The 25,410-nt window shown below is 36.8% G+C and overlaps 1 protein-coding gene across 1 annotated transcript in view; it reads right to left on the bottom strand.

The window, feature by feature from the left end:
* The window catches only part of LOC131958339 (uncharacterized), a 31,376-nt gene extending 6,335 nt beyond the window's left edge, over nt 1–25,041 (bottom strand). Inside the window, exons 1-21 of the mRNA XM_059323314.1 lie at nt 24,989–25,041; nt 20,618–20,877; nt 19,962–20,087; nt 19,113–19,307; nt 18,260–18,423; nt 17,500–17,615; nt 16,742–16,881; nt 16,165–16,410; nt 15,515–15,560; nt 14,988–15,087; nt 13,964–14,157; nt 12,561–12,636; nt 11,856–11,968; nt 11,499–11,599; nt 8,153–11,293; nt 5,561–5,854; nt 4,813–4,899; nt 4,022–4,034; nt 3,814–3,932; nt 2,996–3,147; nt 32–211 (exon numbers count right to left, since the gene is read on the bottom strand). Coding sequence (XP_059179297.1) covers nt 32–211; nt 2,996–3,147; nt 3,814–3,932; nt 4,022–4,034; nt 4,813–4,899; nt 5,561–5,854; nt 8,153–11,293; nt 11,499–11,599; nt 11,856–11,968; nt 12,561–12,636; nt 13,964–14,157; nt 14,988–15,087; nt 15,515–15,560; nt 16,165–16,410; nt 16,742–16,881; nt 17,500–17,615; nt 18,260–18,423; nt 19,113–19,307; nt 19,962–20,087; nt 20,618–20,839 — 5,825 coding nt within the window. The 5' untranslated portion in view covers nt 20,840–20,877; nt 24,989–25,041. The remainder of the gene's footprint in view (nt 1–31; nt 212–2,995; nt 3,148–3,813; nt 3,933–4,021; nt 4,035–4,812; nt 4,900–5,560; nt 5,855–8,152; nt 11,294–11,498; nt 11,600–11,855; nt 11,969–12,560; nt 12,637–13,963; nt 14,158–14,987; nt 15,088–15,514; nt 15,561–16,164; nt 16,411–16,741; nt 16,882–17,499; nt 17,616–18,259; nt 18,424–19,112; nt 19,308–19,961; nt 20,088–20,617; nt 20,878–24,988) is intronic.
* Nucleotides 25,042–25,410: the final 369 nt, after the last annotated feature.

The raw sequence follows: 25,410 nt of genomic DNA, 5'->3' as shown, positions 1-25,410 counted from the left end.
TAACAAACACACACACCAAGCCTATTCTCACCTGTGTATTACATCGTTGTCATGCAGGTACTTGACGCCCTCTAGGATCTGCTTGGTGTAGCGTCTAAACACAGACTCATCAAGGGCGCCAAACCTGGCCAGGATGCTAGCCAGGGAACCACCTGGGACAAACTGCATGAAAATGCTGACTATGTTGTCCTCTAGACTGGTGCCGAGGTACCTGCAGAAAACACCAATATGTAACTGATATAGAGGTTTGGATTCAATAAAGGTTAGAGAACATCAATACCTAACTGATACAGAGGTTTGGATTTACTAAAGGTTAGAGAACATCAATACCTAACTGATACAGAGGTGTGGATTCACTAAAGATTTGAGAACATCAATACATAACTGATACAGAGGTTTGGATTTACTAAAGGTTAGAGAACATCAATACCTAACTGATACAGAGGTTTGGATTCACTAAAGGTTTGAGAACATCAATACATAACTGATACAGAGGTTTGGATTTACTAAAGGTTTGAGAATTGAGAACATCAATACATAACTGATACAGAGGTTTGGATTTACTAAAGGTTTGAGAATTGAGAACATCAATACATAACTGATACAGAGGTTTGGATTTACTAAAGGTTTGAGAATTGAGAACATCAATACGTAACTGATACAGAGGTTGTGGATTTACTAAAGGTTTGAGAATTGAGAACATCAATACGTAACTGATACAGAGGTTTGGATTTAATAAAGGTTAGAGAACATCAATACATAACTGATACTGGGTTGTGGATTTAATAAAGGTTAGAGAACATCAATATGTAACTGATACAGAGGTTTGGATTTACTAAAGGTTTGAGAATTGAGAACATCAATACGTAACTGATACAGAGGTTTGGATTTAATAAAGGTTAGAGAACATCAATACATAACTGATACTGGGTTGTGGATTTAATAAAGGTTAGAGAACATCAATATGTAACTGATACAGAGGTTTGGATTTACTAAAGGTTAGAGAACATCAATACATAACTGATACAGAGGTTGTGGATTTAATAAAGGTTAGAGAACATCAATACATAACTGATACTGGGTTGTGGATTTAATAAAGGTTAGAGAACATCAATACATAACTGATACTGGGTTGTGGATTTAATAAAGGTTAGAGAACATGAACATGTAATTGAGACTGGGTTTTGGATTTAATAAGGTCTGTGAACATCAATACCTAACTGATACAGAGGTTTGGATTTAATAAAGGAGGTCTGAGAACATCTATATCTAACTGAGACTGGGTTTTGGATTTAATAAAGGTTTGAGATAAGTTAAGCTATAATAGGGAAATTAACAAACAATTATCAACACTACATTCTACTTAAACATCAATTAGTGGAGTAAAGTATGGCTTACACTCAACAACACACAACCTGCACCTCTCAGTGATTACATGACAAGCTCCTCACAGTTACAACATGATATATTACTCTCTGAACTACAACCCAAGGTAGCCCTTCAACCTACCCCATGACTTACCCTACAGTAATAAATAACTCATCAGCTGACTACATGACCTACCCCACAATAACATAAATTTTAAACAGAACCCAATGACTGACCCTACAATAACAAATGACCCATCAGCTGACCATATGACCTACCCCACAATAACATTAATTTTAAACTGACCCGATGACTTACACCACAATAACAACATGACTCTGGAATTCACCCCAGGACTCACCCCTCAACATGACCCTTGAACTGATCCCACATCAAGCAACATGACGCTTGAATTGACCCCATGACTTACCCCACAATAATATCATGACCTTTGAACTAGCCCCACCTTAACAATATGACCTTTGAATTGACCCCATGCCTTACCCCACCATGAAAACATAAGATGACCTTTGAACTTACCCCATGACTTATCCCACAATATGACCTTTGAACTGAACCCATGCCGTACCCCACCATGAAAACTTAAGCTGACCTCCACCATGAAAACATAAGCTGACCTTTGAATTGACCCCATGTCGAACCCCACCATGAAAACATAAGCTGACCTTTGACCTGACCCCATGCCACACCCACCATGAAAACATAATCTGACCTTTGACCTGACCCCAAGTTACACCCCACCATGAAAACATAAGATGACCTTTGACCTGACCCCATGCCACACCCCACCATGAAAACATAAGCTGACCTTTGACCTGACCCCATGCCACACCCCACCATGAAAACATAAGCTGACCTTTGAATCGACCTCATGCCACACCCACCATGAAAACATAAGCTGACCTTTGAATTGACCCCATGCCATACCCCACCATGAAAACATAAGCTGACCTTTGAATCGACCTCATGCCACACCCCACCATGAAAAGATGACCTTTGAATTGACCTCATGCCACACCCCACCATGAAAACATAAGCTGACCTTTGAATCGACCCCATGCCACACCCCACCATGAAAACATAAGCTGACCTTTGAATCGACCTCATGCCACACCCACCATGAAAACATAAGCTGACCTTTGAATTGACCCCATGCCATACCCCACCATGAAAACATAAGCTGACCTTTGAATTGACCCCATGCCATACCCCACCATGAAAACATAAGCTGACCTTTGAATTGACCCCATGCCATACCCCACCATGAAAAGATGACCTTTGACCTGATCCCATGCCACAGCCCACCATGAAAACATAAGCTGACCTTTGAATTGACCCCATGCCATAACCCACCATGAAAAGATGACCTTTGACCTGACCCCATGCCACACCCACCATGAAAAGATGACCTTTGAATTGACCCCCATGCCACACCCATCATGAAAACATAAGCTAACCTTTGACCTGAGCCCATGCCACACCCCACCATGAAAACATAAGCTGACCTTTGACCTGACCCCATGCCACACCCCACCATGAAAACATAAGCTGATCTCCACCATGAAAACATAAGCTGACCTTTGACCTGACCCAGCCTATGACCTACCCCACAATGTTGGTGTGCTCCAATGTCTTCAGCAGCTCGACCTCCTCCTGGACCTTCTCGTACTCGTGCTGTGTCTTGGACCTGTCCACAGTGTTCAGCTCAATCTGTTTGACCGCGATCAGCTGACCCTCATTGGTCAGCCCACACCACACCTAGGGTTGCAAGTTTTATTGCATTTCAAAACATTCATTCAAGGTAGAATTAAAAGTAAAGTAAAACTTATGACACTTTTCAAAGTGAAGCTCGCATGTCTTGTGGCCTTAGAATTTAAAGGGATATAGTGGTTGTATGCTGAAGTCACAAAAACAGGTGAACTCTACTTCAATTGCTACATTGACCGTCAGGTTAAATACGGGAACGTTACTATTAGTGGTCAGATTTATGCCCAGCCATGTTTACTATCCCTCCACTTGAGCCAGGTACCAGTTAAAGCTGGACAGACTCAGGGATCCAGTCAATCTCAGAAATTAACACAAGACCTCAGTTTAAAAGCACTGAGTCCTACTGAGGCTAATGTTTCTGTGGACACAGCTCCAATGTCCAGCAACTGATGTAAGTCAGGAACTTAATAAAGCTGAATGGACTCAGGGGTATCTCATTAAGTTGAGCAAGTAATCAAACAAGATTGTGTGGTCAGCACATTATTTTACAGGTCAATCAAAACTTCCAGAAGTCATTCTTTTTTAATAAGTTTTTTTTTTAAGTAGGTCCCTATAATGCAAAGTGGTATAACAGGAAATAAAGAAAAAAACTACCAAGTCAAGAGAGTGTAACACTGTGCAAACTGGCAAATCAGGAAATAACAAAATCTGACTCACTGTGCCAAAAGCTCCCTTGCCCAAAATATTTCCCTTCTTCCACTGTATGGTGTCCTCTCCACCTTTGATGCCATCACTGGCGCATTCACTGCCTGCCAGACTGCCACGACGAGCAGAACCTGAGTAGAAATTCTGAAACAAAAATATTACTTACTTAACACTTTGTAACCCTTGTTTCAATATCTAATTCTCAGGATGAAGAAAAAACCAGAGTAGAAATTCTACAATAAAATATTATTTACTTAAACACTTTTATCATTTTATCAATGTCTTATCATCAAGTTAAAAAAGACAAGAGTAGAAATTCTGCAATAAAATATTATTTACTCAAACACCTTGTAATCTTTCTTTCAATATTCTCAAATTAAAAAAAAAAATAAACCTTAAAATTATTTTTAGAACAAACCATTATGTAGAGATTTAGTACAATATAGCTAAAAATAGAGTCCTGGGTATCTCATACAGAGATCACATAACTAATGAAGAAGTCTAGGTAAGGATCACTAATGCAATTGGTCAACTTCGAGTGTCTACTGAGCATCATCAAAACTAGAAAATTGAGGTAGTATGGGCATGTCACAAGATCAGAAAGCCAATTAATATAAAAAAACAATATTGCAAGGCACTGTGCCAGGAGGGAAATGACGTCATTGGATGGATGACATCAAGGATTGGACGAGGCTAGATACAGTGCTGACCACACTGTCCCTTAATATGCCGAGGTCAGAAAAACAGATGAACTCTACTTCATCTACCCCATGGACCACCAGTATAGACCCAGGTTTTTTTTTAATACAAGCCCTGCAGATTAACATGGCTGTAAATAGTGTCAAAGTCCTATCACCATGCTATGACACAGACCAGCATACCTCTGCAGGGTTTGTCAGATTAACTCTACTTCATCTACCCCTGGACCATGGTTATTTTGTATGGAGCCCTGCAGACTAACATGGCTGTAAATAGAGTCCTATCACAATGCTATGAGATAGACCAGCATACCTCTGCAGGGTGTGTGAGAGTCCCTGTGGTGGAGAACTTGTCCTGCAGCAAAGTCTCCAGCTCTACGGCCTCACTCGGCCTGACCTCCTGGTCCAGTGAACAGCAAATAGAGAGAAATAGAGATATTAGAGGGCTCTGTTCATATTCTAGTTCAATGATTTTCAACAATAAACCTAGTTGATGCTTTGGGTTCATATAATAAATGCACTGAAATTGGGTAAATGAAACAAATTTTCTTATGTAAAAGCATTGGACATTCATTAAATTTCTGACATGTCTTATTTTATATTAATGCTTTTATTATAGGCAAGTTTTTTTTTATTTTCTTATTTCTCATGTATTTAAAAGCTTGTGATTATAAAGCTTTTGTAAGGGGTTGGCGTGGTTGAGTTCGTAAAGCTCATTTTTGCTAAAGTGAAAAGTCTCGAGTTTGAACCCTCAGGCAGATGAGGCTCGCTAGCTGGGGATGGACATTGTTCTAGGAGAGACAACTCCAAAATCAAACAACTGCTGCCTTGTAGTTTGTTCTTAGTTGGACAAAGGCAAATCCTAAAAGAAAAGCAGGCTGAAATCAGAGTAAATGGCCTCAATGGCGCATAACCAGTTGACACGTACACTTAATTGTGTTGGAGGGGATCCCTTCCATCACTAAAATTAAGAACAAAGAAGAAGAGAAGAAGAAGACTTTTTATGTTTTTTTAAACAGCTAACTATGAATCTAGTGCAACCATCTTAAAACATCACAAACCTGGACTGATATTTCTTCACTGACTTGGGAATTTGCAGACAGTTTACCAACAGAGCTTCCCACATTCTCCTTGAGTTCACGAAATCTGCCCTTTGACCTGAAGGAAGTGTTTGTGGAGTTTGGCCTTGACACAAAGCTAAGGTCACCAACTGTTAGACTGGATTTACTGGCGCGGTGAGGGCTTCTCATGGACGTCTGCTGGCCGTCTGGCCTCTCTGCCGTTGCCTGCAGTTCCATGTGTTTAAAGCTGTTGATCACCTTGGCCAGATGCTTGGCCTCTTCCTCATTCACCACCTGCAGTCAACAGTAGCAGTTGTGTGAATAATGTCTTTTTGGTTATATATATGTCGACATAATTTTCTCAGCTCAAATAATTTAGGTCAAATTTAAGTCATTTCCCTAAATAAAGTAATTTTTGTGCATTAAGTTACATAAATTTAGTTCAAATAAAAGTTTTTGTTTTTTATTTTAATTATTTTTGTAACTCAAGTCATGTGTTAATTCATTTGATTTTAACTAAAGAAAGCAGTTTGCCTGACTAAATTATTTTGTTCTCAAATTTATTTGTTTTGAGTTTAGTTTTGTCTTATTAAAAACATTCAAATAATTTCAGTGACCCAAGTAACAGGATTGAATTATTTTAATAAAAATAAAATTCTGATGTTGTTTACCTGACTTAAGCCATGATAATGTGGGATGGAGTGGTCTAGCGGTAGAGAGCTGGACTGCTAACCCGTAAGTCTCGAGTTTGAATCTAAGTTTAAGTCAGTAGACCGTCCCTGAGTCCACACAACTCTAATGGGTACCTAACTCACGTTAGGGAAAGTAAAAGCCGCTGGGCATAGTGCTGACCACACTATCTCTTCATATGCCGAGGTCACAGAAACAAGAAAACTCTATTTCACCTGCCCTATAGACCGTCAAGTTTGAAAGGGAACTTTACTTTACTTTAGTCATGTTTAATTATCAAACAACCCACCAGATCTCTGTTCCTCCTGCGAGCTTCACGTGTTGACGAGAAAAACTCTACTTCACCTGCCCTATAGACCATCAGGTTTGAAAGGGAACTTTACTTAAGTCATGTTAAATTACTTAACAACCCACCAGATCTCTGTTCCTCCTGCGAGCTTCACGTGTTGACGAGAAAAACTCTACTTCACCTGCCCTATAGACCGTCAGGTTTGAAAGGGAACTTTACTTAAGTCATGTTAAATTACTTAACAACCCACCAGATCTCTGTTCCTCCTGTGAGCTTCCCGTGTTGACGAGGAAAACTCTACTTCACCTGCCCTATAGACCGTCAGGTTTGAAAGGGAACTTTACTTAAGTCATGTTAAATTAGTAAACAACCCACCAGATCTCTGTTCCTCCTGCGAGCTTCACGTGTTGACGAGAAAAACTCTACTTCACCTGCCCTATAGACCGTCAGGTTTGAAAGGGAACTTTACTTAAGTCATGTTAAATTAGTAAACAACCCACCAGATCTCTGTTCCTCCTGCGAGCTTCACGTGTTGACGAGAAAAACTCTACTTCACCTGCCCTATAGACCGTCAGGTTTGAAAGGGAACTTTACTTAAGTCATGTTAAATTAGTAAACAACCCACCAGATCTCTGTTCCTCCTGCGAGCTTCACGTGTTGACGAGAAAAACTCTACTTCACCTGCCCTATAGACCGTCAGGTTTGAAAGGGAACTTTACTTAAGTCATGTTAAATTAGTAAACAACCCACCAGATCTCTGTTCCTCCTGCGAGCTTCACGTGTTGACGAGAAAAACTCTACTTCACCTGCCCTATAGACCGTCAGGTTTGAAAGGGAACTTTACTTAAGTCATGTTAAATTAGTAAACAACCCACCAGATCTCTGTTCCTCCTGCGAGCTTCACGTGTTGACGAGAAAAACTCTACTCCACCTGCCCTATAGACCGTCAGGTTTGAAAGGGAACTTTACTTAAGTCATGTTAAATTACTTAACCCACCAGATCTCTGTTCCTCCTGCGAGCTTCACGTGTTGACGAGAAAAACTCTACTTCACCTGCCCTATAGACCGTCAGGTTTGAAAGGGAACTTTACTTAAGTCATGTTAAATTAGTAAACAACTCACCAGATCTCTGTTCCTCCTGCGAGCTTCACGTGTTGACGAGAAAAACTCTACTTCACCTGCCCTATAGACCGTCAAGTTTGAAAGGGAACTTTACTTAAGTCATGTTAAATTACTTAACCCACCAGATCTCTATTCCTCCTGCGAGCCTCACGTGTTGACGAGAAAAACTCTACTTCACCTGCCCTATAGACCGTCAGGTTTGAAAGGGAACTTTACTTAAGTCATGTTAAATTACTTAACCCACCAGATCTCTGTTCCTCCTGCGAGCTTCACGTGTTGACGAGAAAAACTCTACTTCACCTGCCCTATAGACCGTCAGGTTTGAAAGGGAACTTTACTTAAGTCATGTTAAATTACTTAACCCACCAGATCTCTGTTCCTCCTGCGAGCTTCACGTGTTGACGAGAAAAACTCTACTTCACCTGCCCTATAGACCGTCAAGTTTGAAAGGGAACTTTACTTAAGTCATGTTAAATTATCAAACAACTCACCAGCTCTCTGTTCCTCCTGCGAGCTTCACGTGTTGACGAGGACCTCCCAAGCTTGGCCTGTCTTGGCGCCATCTCCTCTTTTGTCAGAGTTGACGGGGGCTTCGACCTTATGGAACTTTCTGGAACTTCTTGGTGTTTCTTTGTACCTGGTGCTAAACTTTCTTCTTGCAGTACCATTGAACCTGGACTGGATATGGATTCATGAGGACTGGATGGAGATTGATGAGCAGATGTGGTTTCGTTTGTAGATGGGGATTGATGAGAAGCGGATGAAAACTGAGGATAAGCGGATGAAGATTTTTGAGAACGTGCAGTGCTTAAATCTTCTATAGGCTCATCAAGTTTAGCTTTCTCCTCGGGTGAAGGTATGTTGGCATGAAACGGGGACTTAAAGTGTGAGCTGGTTAGACTCGCCAGCAGACGCCTGTCTCCATAGGTGAGCGTGTGTGCTCCAGAGGAAAAGTTTGTGCTCATGTTCCTCAGCGCTGATGACAGTGACGGCGCTGTGGAGGAGAGAATTTCTTCAATCACCTCATCTATGTCTTCTTCATCAGAAACACGCTTGTCTTTCAAGTGCTGGTTTTGAACTTCAGAGAATTTTTTCTCACTGCGGGAACTCATTTTAGAGTCCTGATTCTTTTTTGGTGATTGGTGTAAGTTTTTGGGATTAGCTGGCTCAGGAACAGCTGCCGGAGGTACAGGGCTATGAATGCGTTTTATGGAATTATAAGACTGGAAACCATTTTTAAAACTTGGGTCCTCTGCGTCAAGCAGAAGAGATAACTTACTGCCGTGAAAACCTTTATCAAATGCAGAAATGGCGTCGGCAGTTTTTGACAGGTAGGAGGCTTCAGGTATAGGCGTTAGGTCGCAGATAAAATTCTCCTGATAAATTTTTTGTTCTTTCCTAGTTCGGATGCTTGAGTCTTGATCAGAGTGACCGAGCTCTTCATAAGATGAGGTTTTTTGCGTCATGTCTAGATTCATCGGAGGAAACCCATCGTTCTCAGCAAAGGGAAGCTTGACATCAAGGAGGGATTCTTGTCGTTTCATCTCCAAAAATCTAGGGGAACACTCTGCAATTTTGTCTTTAGCTATTTCCAAAAATCTGCTACTTTCTAGGTGGTTTAACTTGCTTGACCTTTGACCCTCATCTCCACTGTCAATGTCATCTGTATCATTAGCCTCGATGTTTATTTTCTTTGAGATTTGAATTTGTGCTGCATCAGAACAGGAAGTTGACAATTGCCAACCTATCCCAGATATTAGAACAGTGTCTGGTTTGGAAGCAATTTCAGATAAATCTGGCTCTTCTTGTGCTTTTTGTTTTGCCTGTTTGGATTTTCGTTTACCACTTCTTGGTCTTGATTCGGCCTCTGGTTTGGGGTCTTTGCCTTTGGTCCTGGACTTTTTACCAGCTGATGACTGCCTGGAGCTGCCTGATGTAGGGCGCTTGGACGAGCTGACTTTTTTGGTTTTTGTCACTGAGGATTTCTTTAGCTTGACAACAGCATCTTGAGGCGGATTTTTAATCAGGGTGATATGGGGCTGATCAAACTCCTCGTAAGGGTTGACAATTAATGGAGTAGTGATAGATTCTTTACTGTGTGGTATAGTAGATTTGGCTTTGTGGGGACTATTGGCAGTTAAGAATTGATTAGTGGGTAAAACTTCTTTAGTTGTTGCATTGGCTACAAGATTATGCTGTACCTGGCCAGCTGTGTCGCTGACTTGCCCAGTAGCATTTTTGTTAGATGCCTCTGTTGGCTTACTGGGTGTAAAATTTTGAGATTTGGTTGGAGTTTTCTTCACGCTTGTTACAGACTGTCTACTACTGGCAGTGCTAGAGCACTTTACATCACCTGAACCATTGACAACATCCTCTGTAGATCTAGAACTACTCTTTGGTTTAGGTGAGTTACTAACATTCAGATGTGTTATTGTTTTTTCAACACAGACTACCTTTTTAACTAATGTTTGTTTTGTATTTGAGGCACAATTTTCAATTTTAGTTTTAGTATTTGAAGTATTGGGCTGGGAAATTTTTTGCTGAGGGTTCATACTTTTATCTTCAACTTTCTTTTCAGGCTGGCGTCTGATATGATTTTGGTTAGAAACTGGTCTTTCAGGATTGTCTTTGTGAACATGTACATTGCTGGCATTTTTTTCTTCTTTAGACACACGCACAGATTTACGTTCAGTCAAACTTGGGTCTAATGCTTGCTGAGATCCAGATTTTTTAACATATACTGATGATGATGAATGAAGATCTGTGGGTTCGGATGACCCATGGATTAACACGGATGACATGGATTTGGAGACACTGATACCTGTGTTGATATGTTCAGCTGTTGCATCCTGGTTCTGTTTTGATAAAATGTCCCAGTTGTCAAAAGAAAATGACGGGAGAATTCTAGCCTTGCCGCTGAAAGGTTCAACAGTGTCCAGGTTTTTGACAGCAGGTTTATCTGGTTTGGTCTGACATGCCTTATCTGGCGCTAATGCTTTAGTCTCTGAAAGGTGGATTGGATTTGGCTGATCAGTTTTTAAGTGAGGTAATGTAAGGTCTTCATTGGAAAAGCTGTGAGGTTTTGGGCTTGTTTTTGTAATGATGGGTGGAGGGGTGCTTCGTGTTGCTAACTTTGATGGTACATTTTCTAAACTATGGCTTTTAGATTGTAACTCAAACGAAGATGATGTTTCGTTGCCTGGTGTTTTTGGTTGCTTAAAACTAGAAGCTCTGGATAGAAACGTGTTATTCCTAGATTCATTCTCAGTTTCTGAATCTAATGACGATGACAGAGAATTTTCAGATCGGTGGCGTATCCTCTGTTTAGGGTTTTTTATTAAAGGTTTGACGCCTCCTTCTAGACTAGCTCTTAAATCAACAGGAGTGAAATCTGTGCTAGCCTGCTGCTCCACCAGTGTTGTGAGAGACCCGTTAAGTCTGTGGGGGCGTAGTGGCTGGAATGTGCTGGAGTCGCGTGGGGATGGGGATGAAAGACTGCTAGAACTGCCAGATATGCTGTCCTTTGGTCGGCTCTCTTCCAGAACAAATTCATCCTTGAAGATGGAGCGGCATTGAGGCATTTCAAAGGGGATTTCCACGCTGCTGAATACATCGTCTTCTGGGCTGAACTTCTGAGTAAATAAAAACAAAATGTTGATTTAAACACAATTATTACTAATATATATTGTGACTGACATTGTCTAGAAGTCCAGGTCAGAACCAAGATCCAAACTCCAGACCTTTGTGGTAGAAGCCAAATACTCTACCTTTTGGCCACTCCACTCACCCCATGTACAGTAATTTTATAACATAAATCAATGATGTGATTTTACAGACCTTGTCAAAAACAGAACTCTTCTGTGTGATGAAAAACTGAGAAGTTGGAGATACTCTGTTACTGCTGGATACTGCTTTACTAGTTAAAACTTGTCTCTGACCTGAAAAGAAGGAAATATTTTTAATGATGGGGATGGTGATGATGTAATTATACCCAGCAGCTATGATGGGGATGGTAGTGATAATGTCATACCACCCAGCAGCTGAGATGGGGTGATGTCATTCTACCCAGTGGCTGTGATGGGAATGATGGCGATGGTGGACACGACAACCTAAAGCTGTCACCTAAACTATTTCAAAATACTGTGTTAGAGAGTAGGAAGTAAAGGCTGCCATAGAGCAGTGAATGAAACCAACCTTTGCTATTGGGTAGAATGGTGTCACATGACTCAGCCAAATCTCTCATACTGTGAGTGCTGGGGTCAGAATCTGATCGCCTGTGTCCAGTTGTTGCAGTGGGTGGTGAAAATCTGGAACAACGAAACATTTTTTTCACTTATACATTAATTATAAAGAAAGTTCTTAAAAATTGTATTTAATTAGTATAATTAGCTCCTCTGGAAATAGAAATACAAATTTATTTTAACTAAAAACACTAGATCAAGTTGTACTGCAAGATGGACAAGCTAATAGTTCAAGTTCGAATCATATCATAATATATTTATTTATTTCATTTTTTTATGCTATGCCTATATTTTTCTATTTTTTACTGTTTTGAGATTGTGCAAAAGATTAGAACAATAAATAAGTAATGAACTGAGAAATTATTGTGCAAATGGTCAAAGAAATAAAAGAGAAAATTGAATGACACATAAGCAAATGATGGAAGAAATAAATGAGCTAAGACTTAAATAATTAACGGACACTTACATGAAAAATTAACTGACACTTACATGAGCAAACGATCAAAGAACAAAATGAGAAAATTGAGTGAGACTTACATAAGCAAATGATCAAAGAAATAAATGAGCTAAAAATGAGAAAATTAACAGACACTTCACATCTAAGACTTAAAGAATAAAGAAAAAAAATGTAAGCAAATAAAAACAAAATTTTCAGAACCTGCTGAGCAACCTGCTGCCATAGAAGTCCTCACTCACTCCACTGGTGCCTGACATGGAACTCTGTCGTCCTAAACCTACAGGTTTACAAGGCTCAGGTTAGTGTCATTACGTGTAGCGATATCAAGTCATACAAGTCCTAAACCTACAGGTTTACAAGGCTCAGGTTAGTGTCATTATGTGTAGTGATATCAAGTCAAACAAGTCCTAAACCTACAGGTTTACAAGGCTCAGGTTAGTGTCATTATGTGTAGTCATATCAAGTCATACAAGTCCTAAACCTACAGGTTTACAAGGCTCAGGTTAGTGTCATTATGTGTAGTGATATCAAGTCAAACAAGTCCTAAACCTACAGGTTTACAAGGCTCAGGTTAGTGTCATTATGTGTAGTCATATCAAGTCATACAAGTCCTAAACCTACAGGTTTACAAGGCTCAGGTTAGTGTCATTATGTGTAGTGATATCAAGTCAAACAAGTCCTAAACCTACAGGTTTACAAGGCTCAGGTTAGTGTCATTATGTGTAGTCATATCAAGTCATACAAGTCCTAAACCTACAGGTTTACAAGGCTCAGGTTAGTGTCATTATGTGTAGTGATATCAAGTCAAACAAGTCCTAAACCTACAGGTTTACAAGGCTCAGGTTAGTGTCATTATGTGTAGTGATATCAAGTCATACAAGTCCTAAACCTACAGGTTTACAAGGCTCTGGTTAGTGCCATTACGTGTATAGATATCAAGTCATACAAGTCCTAAACCTACAAGTTTACAAGACTTAGTTTTGTCATTAAGTGTAGTGATATCAAGTCATACGTGTTTCAATTATTGATTTAATTTTTATTATTTTTATTTTTTTCTTTTATCAAAACAGTGAAGGCATATTTTCATACTATTACAGCTGGGATTACTTAAATAAACAGCCATACTTAATTGTAATTAGATAGAAAGTTGTGATTAGGGTGTTCCACTTAATATGTTTACCACATTATTTAATTATATAATTATTTACTGGGATACTTTTTACTTAAAAGCTAATTTAATAGTTTATTAGGTTTTGGGTAAGTCTTTTATTTTTGGGTTTGTGTTATTGTTGAAGTAATACTTTAATTGTTAGATTCTGTATTTGGAAAATGCTGGCAGATTATATCACTCCAATGAGGATGAACCAACCTATCAAATTTAAGTTAACTCACCCAGTTTGATAAAAGATATGACACAATTAGGATGCACCAACCAATCAAATTTGATTTAACTCACTTAGTTTGATATAAGATATGATGCAATTACGCACCAACCAATCAACTTTGAGTTAACTCACCCAGTTTGATATAAGATATGAAGCAACTAGGACACACCAACTAATGAAATATCAACACAAAAACCAATGAAATTTGATTTAACTTACCCAGTTTGATATCAGAGACAGAGCGCCCGCGTGACATGAGCTGTTTCCTGGCCTCCTCTAACGTACTCCTGGGACTGATGGAGGCCTGACCAGCCGCTTGCTTCACGCGGCCACTGGCGGCCTCTGGACTTGAGCTGCGGCCAATCTGGGGCAAAATTTTACTGCGGGATGTTCCCAGCATCCTGGTTGATTCCCTGAGAGGTGAGAGGTGAGAGAGAAATGCTGGTCAGCTGATACAAATGGATTGGACTTAAAATACCAAATCTAATGGCATGATACTTTAGTAGAAACTAACCCTAGGACTAGCTAAACTAAACTATAGCATGTATTAAAACAGAAGTCTAGTACAAAAGGTAATGTAAAATATGGTCTAATACAAAATCTAGCCTTAAATATAACCCTAAACGTGACTGTAAATCTTGACCAAACCCCACTTGTTACACAGTGTATATTATTTTGACAATAGTATTTTCCCTCTTCTTTATAAAACCTTATAAGAATATAGCACACATAAACAGGTCAGCAGTTTGTAATTAACTTACAATTAGGCAACACTTATATCACTAATTGAATGGTTTGCAATTTGCCCTCATGGTCGGATATTATATGTTTTTATTTTTACACATATAACCTAAAGATCCTAAGTAGGCATATATATATATTAAAGATGTTTGAAATTTTTAACTTGAACTTAGTAATGTTCCAATGCCATTCAATACAAATACAGCTGCTGTAGTAAAGACAAGGGTATTTGTAAAAGTTAAAATTCCTGGTGTAAGCAACTAGCTGCTGTAATGACAAGGGTATTTATAAAAGTTCCAGGTGTAAGCAAATAGCTGTATAATGACAAGGATATTTATAAAAATTACTGGTGTAAGCAACTAGCTGCTGTAATGACAAGGATATTTATAAAAATTACTGGTGTAAGCAACTAGCTGTATAATGACAAGTATATTTGTTAAAGTTCCTAGTGTAAGCAACTAGCTGCTGTAATGACAAGGATTTTTATAAAAGCTCTTGTTACCTGCTGAGTACAGGATGGGCTGCCTTTAGAGCTTCAACTTCTTGTAGTATTTTCTTCTCTGCCTGTTTACATCTCTCTACAGTATTTAGCACCTTGGTTTCTGTGTCCATTATTTTGTTAGGTTAATTTAGACATTTATTGAGTTCATGGATAAACTTATTTGTTAATTTGAATGTAGGCATATTTAAACAACTAGGTATGGCCTAGTAGTAGAGCGCTCGACTGCTAACCGAAAGTCTTGATTTTGAATCCATGTTCAAATCAGTAGAAAGTCCTTGAGTCCACCCAGCACTGATGGGTATCTAACTCACATTAGGAAAAATAAAGGCGGCTAGGCATAATGCTGACCACACTATCCCTTCATATTCATAACACTAGGTCACAGAAACAGGTGAACTCTACTTCATTTGCCCCATGGAGCATCTGATGCGAAAAGGGAACAGCTTTTTTCACTTATATAAAAGCAAAAATCTATTTTATATAGCCTACATAAATAGAATGGAAATGGATATTCAACTGAGACTTACTGCTTGGTTTAGCTGTTGGTGGATTGCTTTGTGCATTGACCAGACCCTGAGAAAAAAAAAGGTGTGGTATTGTAATCATTGTATTTTATTAAATAAAGTTTGTTTACTTTTTAACCAAAACTATATAAATTTTCATTGTCAATTAATATTTTTTTTTTAAATTTAGCAGTGTGTAAAAAAAATAACATAAATCAATTTATGTTAAAGGGATTGTCACAGCTCTAAAAATGAATGAGTATTAATCAATTATTATGTTTCAGTCCTATTATCATCTATTACTACTAATAATTTTCTAACAGGGTTTGGAGTTATCAATAAATGACATTACAGTCAATGTGAGGACTGTTGTGATTATGTGTACTGGGGGGGGGGGGGGGGGGGGGTTAAGAAGGTCATGTGCATTTTTAGAAAGTTTTTATGTGCAATGGGACATAACTCAATTAATATGCTCTGCGAAATTATCCAAGCTAGGTTATATCCCCTTACTTGAACTAAAGAACAGAGTTGGTCGAACAAGTATGATGTCATTTTAAGTGGGGATGGGGGGAGGGGTATGACCTTTTTTTTTATTTACATGTGATCATGTGTAGAGTGGGTAAAAATTGTCAAAAAATTTTAAGTGTTTGTGAGCTACCCTTTACATAACTCACATCAAATATTACTTCAGGCTTTTTCTTGATTGGGTTGCCTCCCTTTTTCTTCACCTCCTCAGAGCTTCCATTAGTGATTTCATTGTTATTTGTCCTGTTGCTTTCTGTCCATGCTTCTTTTAACAAATTTTTCATTTTCTTTGTTCTGGCGACCTCTATGGGTGTGAGACCCTGGTCGTCAGTGATGGCTATGTCAGCACCGTAACCAAGTAATGCTGACACTGTTTGCTGATGATTGTTATATGACTGGGGGAAATAGTAATAAAGTAACAACAATTATTAACATTCTTTTAGTTTTGTTTCTAAAAATTTTAAATAAAATATTGTGTGTATGACTGTTGAGTAATCAATGATGCAGAATTTATTTTTTTACTCTTTCTTTTTAATTTTAGATAATAGGTAGTGTAGTTTAGGATTAAGGAATTTATGTTAAGAAAAATTAAAGAAACATACACATATTCAACCAATTTTTTATTTAGGTGAAATTAAAGTTCCATAATGCATACATTTAACATGTGTAAAACCAGAAACAAATACAAAGGTAAAATTCCCTACAACATAACAGATCATGACTTACAGATACATGAAGAGGTGTCCACCCAGCAAAACCCTTCACATTGACATTGGACCCACTGTCAGCCAGTGCGGCCACTGTGTTTGTGTTGCCCTGCTGCGCGGCCAGGTGGATGGGTGTAAACAATTTTTTGTCTCGCAACTCTGGAAGATACAAGCAAATTATATACAAACTTTTGTCCCGCAACTTAGACGGTACAAGCAACTTTTATACAAACTTTTGTCCCATAACTTGGAGGGTACAAGCATCTTTTATACAAACTTTTGTCCCGCAACTTAGAGGGTACAAGCAACTTATATACAAACTTTTGTCTCGCAGATCTTGAGTATACAATAGACTAATATACAAATGTTTGTCATGCAATTTTGGATAATACAAGCAACTGATGTATAGACTATGTTTTTAAATGTAAAGGGTACAAGTCATTCGTATAGAAACAATTGCCCTATAAGTAGAATAAGGAATGTGTGTTGGTGTTTTCTACTTTAAATGTATCAAACTGATTCATTCTTCAAAGGCTAATGCTTAGAACTATAACTCTAAAAGTTATATTGTTTAAGTTAATCATTTCCTTTTTTTTTGTACATCAAACAAAAAAAATTTTAAACTTTATTTTTAAAAAAAGATGTTTCAATAAAATAACCATTATCACAAGTACTAAGGCTTGGTTGTCTCATCATTGGTTACCAGTAAATGTGTTTCTTTAATTGTGACTCTAAAGATGTTAATATGAGAGTATTTTGTGGCTCCACTCTACATACCAAAATCCATCCCTTTAGATATGAGTACGTTGACCATTTGGTCAGCACAATTGGCGTGCGACTGGGAGGCGTAATGCAAGCTTGACCTGCCATCATGGTCAGTGATGTGAATGTCCCTTAATTTAAAAGTTGCATTAATTAGATCAAATCAAAGAAAACAAGGGGTGCACCATATCAATGAAACAGAAAATAATATTATCTTTCTAACCATCATTCAATGAATTTCAGACAATATCTAATTAGCATTAATTTTAATTATAGTAAAGCAGCATATTTAAAAACACCTAGAATAATTTCAAGCAAACTTAAATGTATATTGATTTTTTATATAGCAGAACAATGCTATTACCAGACTATTTTTCTTGTATTTGTTTTATATAGGCCTATATAATTGTGTGTGTGTGTATGTCTATACATATATATATATATATATATATATATATATATATATATATATATATATATATATATATATATATATATATATATATACACATACATACATACATACATACATAAATATATACACACATGCACGCACGGTTAACTAAACTGTAAGCCTGAATCAATTTTTTTAAAAAGAGTAATTTTAAAAATAAAGATTCTTATTTAGACTTAGCTATCTAGTAGGCAGATGAAATAGAGTTCAAATGTTTCTTGACCTCTACATATTGTGGTCAGCACTATCTTCTGCCACCTTTACTTTCCATAACACACAGTTTCAATTAGTATCACACTGTGAACAAAACTCTGCACTTACGCCTTAGCTTTTATCAGCTCCTCAGCCACCTGCACTGGGCTGTAGTACCTATTGAGCTGAACACTTAGTCTCTCAAACAGCTGCATATCTCTAGCTACTAGCATCAGGGGAGTGAACCCTTCAGCATTGCGGCAGTTGATATTCAGATTTCTTGAGTTACTAGACTGAGATGAAAAATACCATCAAGAAAATTAGTTTTAAGAAAAGAAAAATTATTTACATATTATAGGTCTAGGAACAGAAATAAGAATCTTCAATTCAATTATTTTTATTTATTGGTAACTAATGCTAACATCCATACAACATATACCAGTTTTCCGAAAAAATACATAGTTAAAATTGACATTCAATGTTTTCGTTTAATATTATGCGCTAAGGCTTAGAAAGAGATTTAGAAAATTACTATGTTTAATTGTTTCAGTAAGGGTCAGAATGGTCTGGTCAGTAAAGCTCAAGGTTGCTAAAACAAAAAAGTCACAAGTTTGAGCCACAGAGCAGATGACGCTCAATAGTTGGGGACAGCAACCCATCTTGGAGAGAAAAACTCCAGAACCTTGCAGATTGATCTTGCTAGGAAACGAATTCAAGAACAGAAAAGCAGGCTCAAATCTAGTCTCCAATCTATATGGTGGAAATTCCATTGAACTTTACAAATGAAGACGAAGGAGAAAAATGATTTCAGAAAAAAAAAATATCAAATATGGTATCAAATAGATAAGCTTTAGTAAAACTTCATTCAAACAATTAGGCATAAAATCCAAGATTTACTAAGCCAGATTATTTTTAGTAAGCCATTTTTTTTAATAATTAATTATGCCTATTAAGCCACCCAACTTAATTCAAGCCAACTGACCAATATCTCACTGATGACTGACAGATTCCCCTGCCACGCTGCCTGTAGCAGCAACTTCTCATTGAGTTCCTTGTGTGTTTCAACCCAGTCCAACAACACAGTCCTCACTGATGGTGCAGCCACCTCCACAGCTGTCTGACTCTCGTGGTTGCAGAGTGTGGTATCTGCCCCATTCTTCAGCAGTAGCTCAATTATCTGATGAAATTTATAAATTGGACATTATCTTTGCAGATATTCATAGAAATCATTTTATCTATTTTTTTTATAATTATATATATCTATATATCTAGGCCTATCTATCTATCTATCTATCTATCTATCTATCTATCTATCTATCTATCTATCTATCTATCTATCTATCTATATATATATATATATATATATATATATATATATATATATATATATATATATATATATATATATAATAAAAACCTACAACATCATGAAATTAGCAGTCCTTTTGCAAAACATAATAAGTCACTTCAGAATGATTTTCTAGACATTGTCTTTCTAAAAATATTTCTTGTTAACTAATCTTAGTATTTTCCATTTTTTAATATTCAAAGATCAATTTTAAAGTGTATCTTTTATAACAAAAATTAATATAATACTTAAGTTGGCACTTAATTTGTTTTTAAGTGGACTGCAGGTTTTGAAAGTGAACTCCTCAAAGATTGTATAAAACTTTAAATATTAAAAAAAAAAGAGTTCACCTCAAATTACCTTCATAACACAAATTTCTAGAAGATATCAAAGGGATGGGCTACAATTATAACTAAGTGTATGGGTATCAGGTTAATTACTGTCATCAATAGACAGTGTTTAATTGCTAATTTAATGACTCACCTTGACATGACCTCTCCTGGCTGCCCATATAAGGGCAGTGTTCCCTGTCCTTTTATCCTTACAGTCAATGTCAAGGCCAATGTTTCTCTGTTTTATTAGCTGCTCCGCTTTATTAAAGTTACCATTCTGTAAAGAGAGTTTAGTTCTAACAACACACAAAAACACTCAAGTGTACGCTGATGTACAGCATTCAGCTTTACAAGAAAAACTATTAGCTTTCATATATTTTAGGCTATATACGTATTGACTAAATGGAAGCAAAGATTGTTTTTTTTTCAATTACTATTTTAGCTAGCAAATGCTAATCCCTGACTACTATTAACAGGATCAGAAAATAAAAAATAAGACTAACAGAAAGAATAAACTCACACCTTACTTAACTCTTAGGGACAGAGTAGTTGAATGGAAGAGCATACGACTGATAACCAGAAACTCTCGAGTTCGAATCAAGGTTCAAGAAAGTAAAACATACATGAGTCCACCCAGCTCTGATTAGTAGTGCAAAGGTGGCTGGACATAGTGCTGATCACACTGTCACTTCATATGCAGAGGTCACAGAAACAGGTGAACTCTACTTCACTTGCCCCATGGACCGTCAGGTTCGAAAGGGAACTTTACTAACTTAACTCTTAATTTCTCGAGATTATCAGCATTACCTTAGCAGCTGTAATAAAAGCTTCCTCCACATCACCAGACCCCCCTAAAATAGTATTTGCAATGTCGTAGTACTTTGCTGATGCAGCACGTGTGATTGTCTTTTCTCTTACAATGCCATTGCTTCTATTGGGAATGGTTGAAAGTGATGTTGATGCTAAAGAAGTGCCGGTACTTTGCTTAGGAGAATTTTCATAATGATCTCTTCCAGCCTTTGAAGTCATGATGAATATATCTAACTTGGTTCATCTTTATATTGTTTCTGTTTTTTTTTTCAAAGTCACAAAATTAATATATTAGAGGTTTTAATAATTTTATATGTAATGAACAAAGTTAATACCTGAGACAACCTTATATTTAAGGTCGAATTCTAGATACTGCAGCCTACCCTAAATTGGATTTGAACATAAGGGGTCATCCATAAATGACGTCATGCTTTTTTTGACAATTTTTACCGCCCCCCGTTCCCCTCTGTCACACATCGTCACGAAAAGTCAGACCCCCCGCCCCTAAAATGACGTCACACTTCAGCATACAATCCCTCTCAAAATTGCTGTTGAATTTTTCTTAAAACATCGATATTTTTTCAAAATCTTGTCAGAATTCTGTCAACATAGAGTATTTTGATCAATTCCTATTACAATTTATTTAAACCATTTTCTACAACGAGAAATAACGGCTAAAATTTGTTTTCTAACAATGCTTTTTATAATGCAAAAATGTGACGTACACCATCTGAACACCCCCCTCCCTCCCATCACACACCATCACAAAATTACAGACCCCCATCCCCCCTACGAGTGTGACGTCATTTATGGACGACCCCTAAGCTGTTTTTAAATATTTTAAACAGCGTAACTAGGCACTTAAGTTAAAATATAAAATTAAAATATATAAGGCCTACGTGAATGTGCCATAAAATTAATAAAAGTAGGCTGATATTTATAAACAAATATTTTGTTTTAATAATAAATATTTTTTCTGATGACATGATGATTTCCAACCTCAAACTTACAACACGCAAGTTATCCTGATTCTGGATGAACCAATTTAATTTAAATGACTTTAAACAGCTAGGAACTAAATAATTAGACTTGACTTAATTAGATAGATCTACCTCTAGTTATTAACTGACATAATTGATTGCTTTATTCATTTATTGATTGGTTTATTCACCTCTGAAGAGGTAATAAAAACAAAGTGATTGAAATTTTTTTTTAATTTTACAATAAAAATAATTATTAAAGTAAAAAGTCTAAAGGGAACAGTGTGGCCTTGCAGTAGAGTGCAAGACTCAGGCTGCCAACCTGGAAGTCTCGGGTTTGAAACCGGGTTCAAATCAGTAGAACATCACCCGAGTCCTCCCAGCTCTAATGGGTACCTAACTTAAAGAAACAACAATATGTACATGGAAAATTTATTTATGTTGTATATTTACTGTACGGGGGGGTGTGGCATGGTCAAATGGTAGAGTATTTGGCTAGCCCTGAGGTCTCGGGTTTGGATCTTGGTTCTGATCTATGACCCGATGGACTTCCCTGAATCCACCCAGTTCTGATGGGCACCTGACTTTCATTAGAAAAACAAAGACAGCAAGGCATAGTGCTGACCACATTATCCCCCTTCATCTGCCTGTGTGTCTAGGACACAGATGGGAAAGATAATGAAAAAGTTTAACAATTAGCTCTCTTGCCTTTTGACTTATCCACCACTGACTACTACTTTTACTTAAGTAAAACTTAAGTTAATAGTTAGTATAATATTCATTAAGTTATTTTTATGTAGGCCTATTTGGTTAATAGTATATATTAGGCATTAATTAATTCTTAATATGACTATGATTTAGTTTCACTATAGTATAGGCATAGGCCTTGGCCTATATAATATTAATATTACTTATAATATTAGACCTATTTTTTTTTCTTAAATATTCAGCTTTAGCTTAATTGCTAGGCCTAGATCTATGTATTAGTTAGATCTACTAGTAGTTAGACCTAACTATTCTAGTCTATTAGTACTAACTACGTTAGTTACTAAATGTAAGAAGTAGTAAAGTAGTTGGCTTCTTAGTACATAGATCTATATGAGATATATTAATATAATAAGTATATAAATATTATATAAAAATTAGTAATCTATCGTTTTAGGTAAGTAAAATCAGCTGAGGCTAGTAATGTGAAAAAAAGGTAACTCATTAAATTTTTGTAATTATTTCACATTTTTAGAAAGATTTATGTTTTAAAAGTTACAAAAATGTTTCAAACATTCATTCATGTTTTTAGCTAGAGATTCAGAGGAAACCACTCTAATTTACAGCAGAGGCGTAGCTAGGGGAGGGCGGGGAGGGCGGCCGCCCCGGGCGCCGACCCTAGGGGGGCGCCAAAAGGGGTAGAAAAAAAAATTAAAAGCTCATTTTAAGCTGCAGTTTTGAATTATAAACAGTTAAAATAAAGAAATGTAACGGCTGAGAGCCTTTGCATACTGATTTAACTGTTTTCTACCTTGATCGTATAACTGTAAAACGTATATCCTTAAGAAACAGTGGCCGGAAAAATCGCTTTCCAGCTTTCCTAGATGGGGAGGGGGGGGGGGGGGGGGGGGGGCGGCGCTTTTTCGAAGACTAAAATCGGAAAAATTCACACCGGATTAAGGAATAAACCGATATCGCCTAGAAAAGAAACCCATTGAACTAAAGCGTATTTTAAGATTGTGTAACATAAAAAAGAGTTAGCAGACTGTCGGAGCGGGTGGATGGGAAGCGACACTCTTTGCCAAAATGTTAAAAGAGAAGAAAATTAGTATATTGTACTGATTATTACTTTGTTCAACCTAACTGATAATTCAAAATTGCAATATTGGCCTACTATTATCGAAATTGTTCTAAAGATACGACCAAAAGTAGACCAAATAAGGCTTGCACCTTCTACAAAATACACTCTAAAGCGGTGGTTCTTAACTTTTTGGAGTACCGAACCCATCCAGTTTCATATGCGCAATCACCGAACCCTCCTTAATAGTTGTATCGTCTACAATGAGAAAATCCGATCGTGAATCCTATGAGTCGGGTGTGTGTCTTGACCTCCGCGGAAGCACTGAGACTGAATTACCAAACCTCTCGGGTTCGATGGAGCCCACTGTTCTAAGCTCTTTTGATTTTCTACGTGTTATTCGTTTCCGCATCTTAAGGGGAAATTAATTGGCGTCAAGTGAAGTTTTAGGGAACGACAATCAGCGTAATTGTTAATTTTTTTTCCAGACTGTCGCACACACTAACACACACGCATATATATATATATATATATATATATATATATATATATATATATATATATATATATATATATATATATATATATATATATATATATATATATATATATATATATATATATATATATATATATATATATATATGGGGGGCGCCAAACTAAAAGTTCGCCCCGGGCGCCGGGAGGGGTCGCTACGCCTCTGATTTACAGATGGCAGCTGTTTATATAATAATATAAAAAATCTTGAATGCAAACAAGGCTGTTTAAAGTTAATTTCTGGCCTATATTCAACATATTGACATTGCTTTTGGTTTATTATTCACTTATCTATTATATAATTATATTTGACACAAAAATATAATAAAAATAATTTAATTTACTAAAATATCTACTTGTATTAATAATTAAAGCCAAAGCCATATTAATCAGCCACCTTTCTCACATATTAGTACTAGCCTCTGCTGAATTATGTACCTAAAATGATAGATTACCTAAAAATGCTATAATATTCTAGTTAGTAACTAGTAGTTAGGCTACTAGTTAGTAGGCCCTATATAATATAGTCTAGTATAGTATATAGATCTAGTTATTAATATTAGTTAGTTAGTTAGACCTACTCCTGCTTTTTATTACTTTTTATTTAGTATTTTTTTAGCAGGCTTATAAACTTATAATTAAATATAATAGGCCTATAGGCATAGGCCTCCCTATATAATTGATTAATATATATTCAATATAATTATAAAATTCACTAGGCCTATCCACAGTCCACCACAGAATAAAAGAGACTTTCATTTATTCCAGAAACGCGTTGGCAGAGCTGACAAGTTAATACTAACCACAAACCAGGTCAGGTCACAAAACGATGAATAGAACTAACAACAAAGAAAGTTAGTAAGTTACCAGTTACAAGTCTTTAGAAGAGAATAAAAAAAGAAGCGTAAAAAAACGTTAACTGAAAAGTGAAAAGACCACCATAACATTTTTACTGAGCTGTGATAAGTAATTAAAAATTAAAATCATTATTATCCATGTAGACTTTAACGCAATACTCTGTATTTACCAATGAACTTACTTTCAACTGTGTTATAATAATAACTTTACCTGACTTATAGCTGTTTACATTTACTTAGTTACAGACGCCACCATGATAGTTTAAATTTTTTATTTTTACAAGAAACGAAAGAAAAAAAATTGACGTTTGGTTTTGTAGACTAAAAAATCAAACATCAATGTAGAATCTAGAGATAAGCATAGTCTATCCTAACGAGAGAAAAAAACTTTCTAGATCTAGATCTAGATTTTTTTGTGTAGATCTAAATCTACATATCTTGTTCTAATAGCAAAGTAGTAAGTAGACATTGCAATATAACCAATTTGTTCAAGCAAGTACATCTGTTTTAAAGGTTAAATGACATAGATCTAGCTTATAACGCGATTGTGCCGTCAACATAGAATAATTGACATCTTTGAATTAGCCACTGCTTTTTGTGTTCTTCAAAGATTATTTTTCCCACGTTTTCTTT

The sequence above is a fragment of the Physella acuta genome, unplaced genomic scaffold, assembly GCF_028476545.2.
Source record: "Physella acuta isolate Inbredline_101_S28 unplaced genomic scaffold, ASM2847654v3 ptg001318l, whole genome shotgun sequence".
Lineage (NCBI taxonomy): Eukaryota > Metazoa > Mollusca > Gastropoda > Physidae > Physella > Physella acuta.
This window is presented reverse-complemented; position numbering and strand designations above follow the sequence as displayed.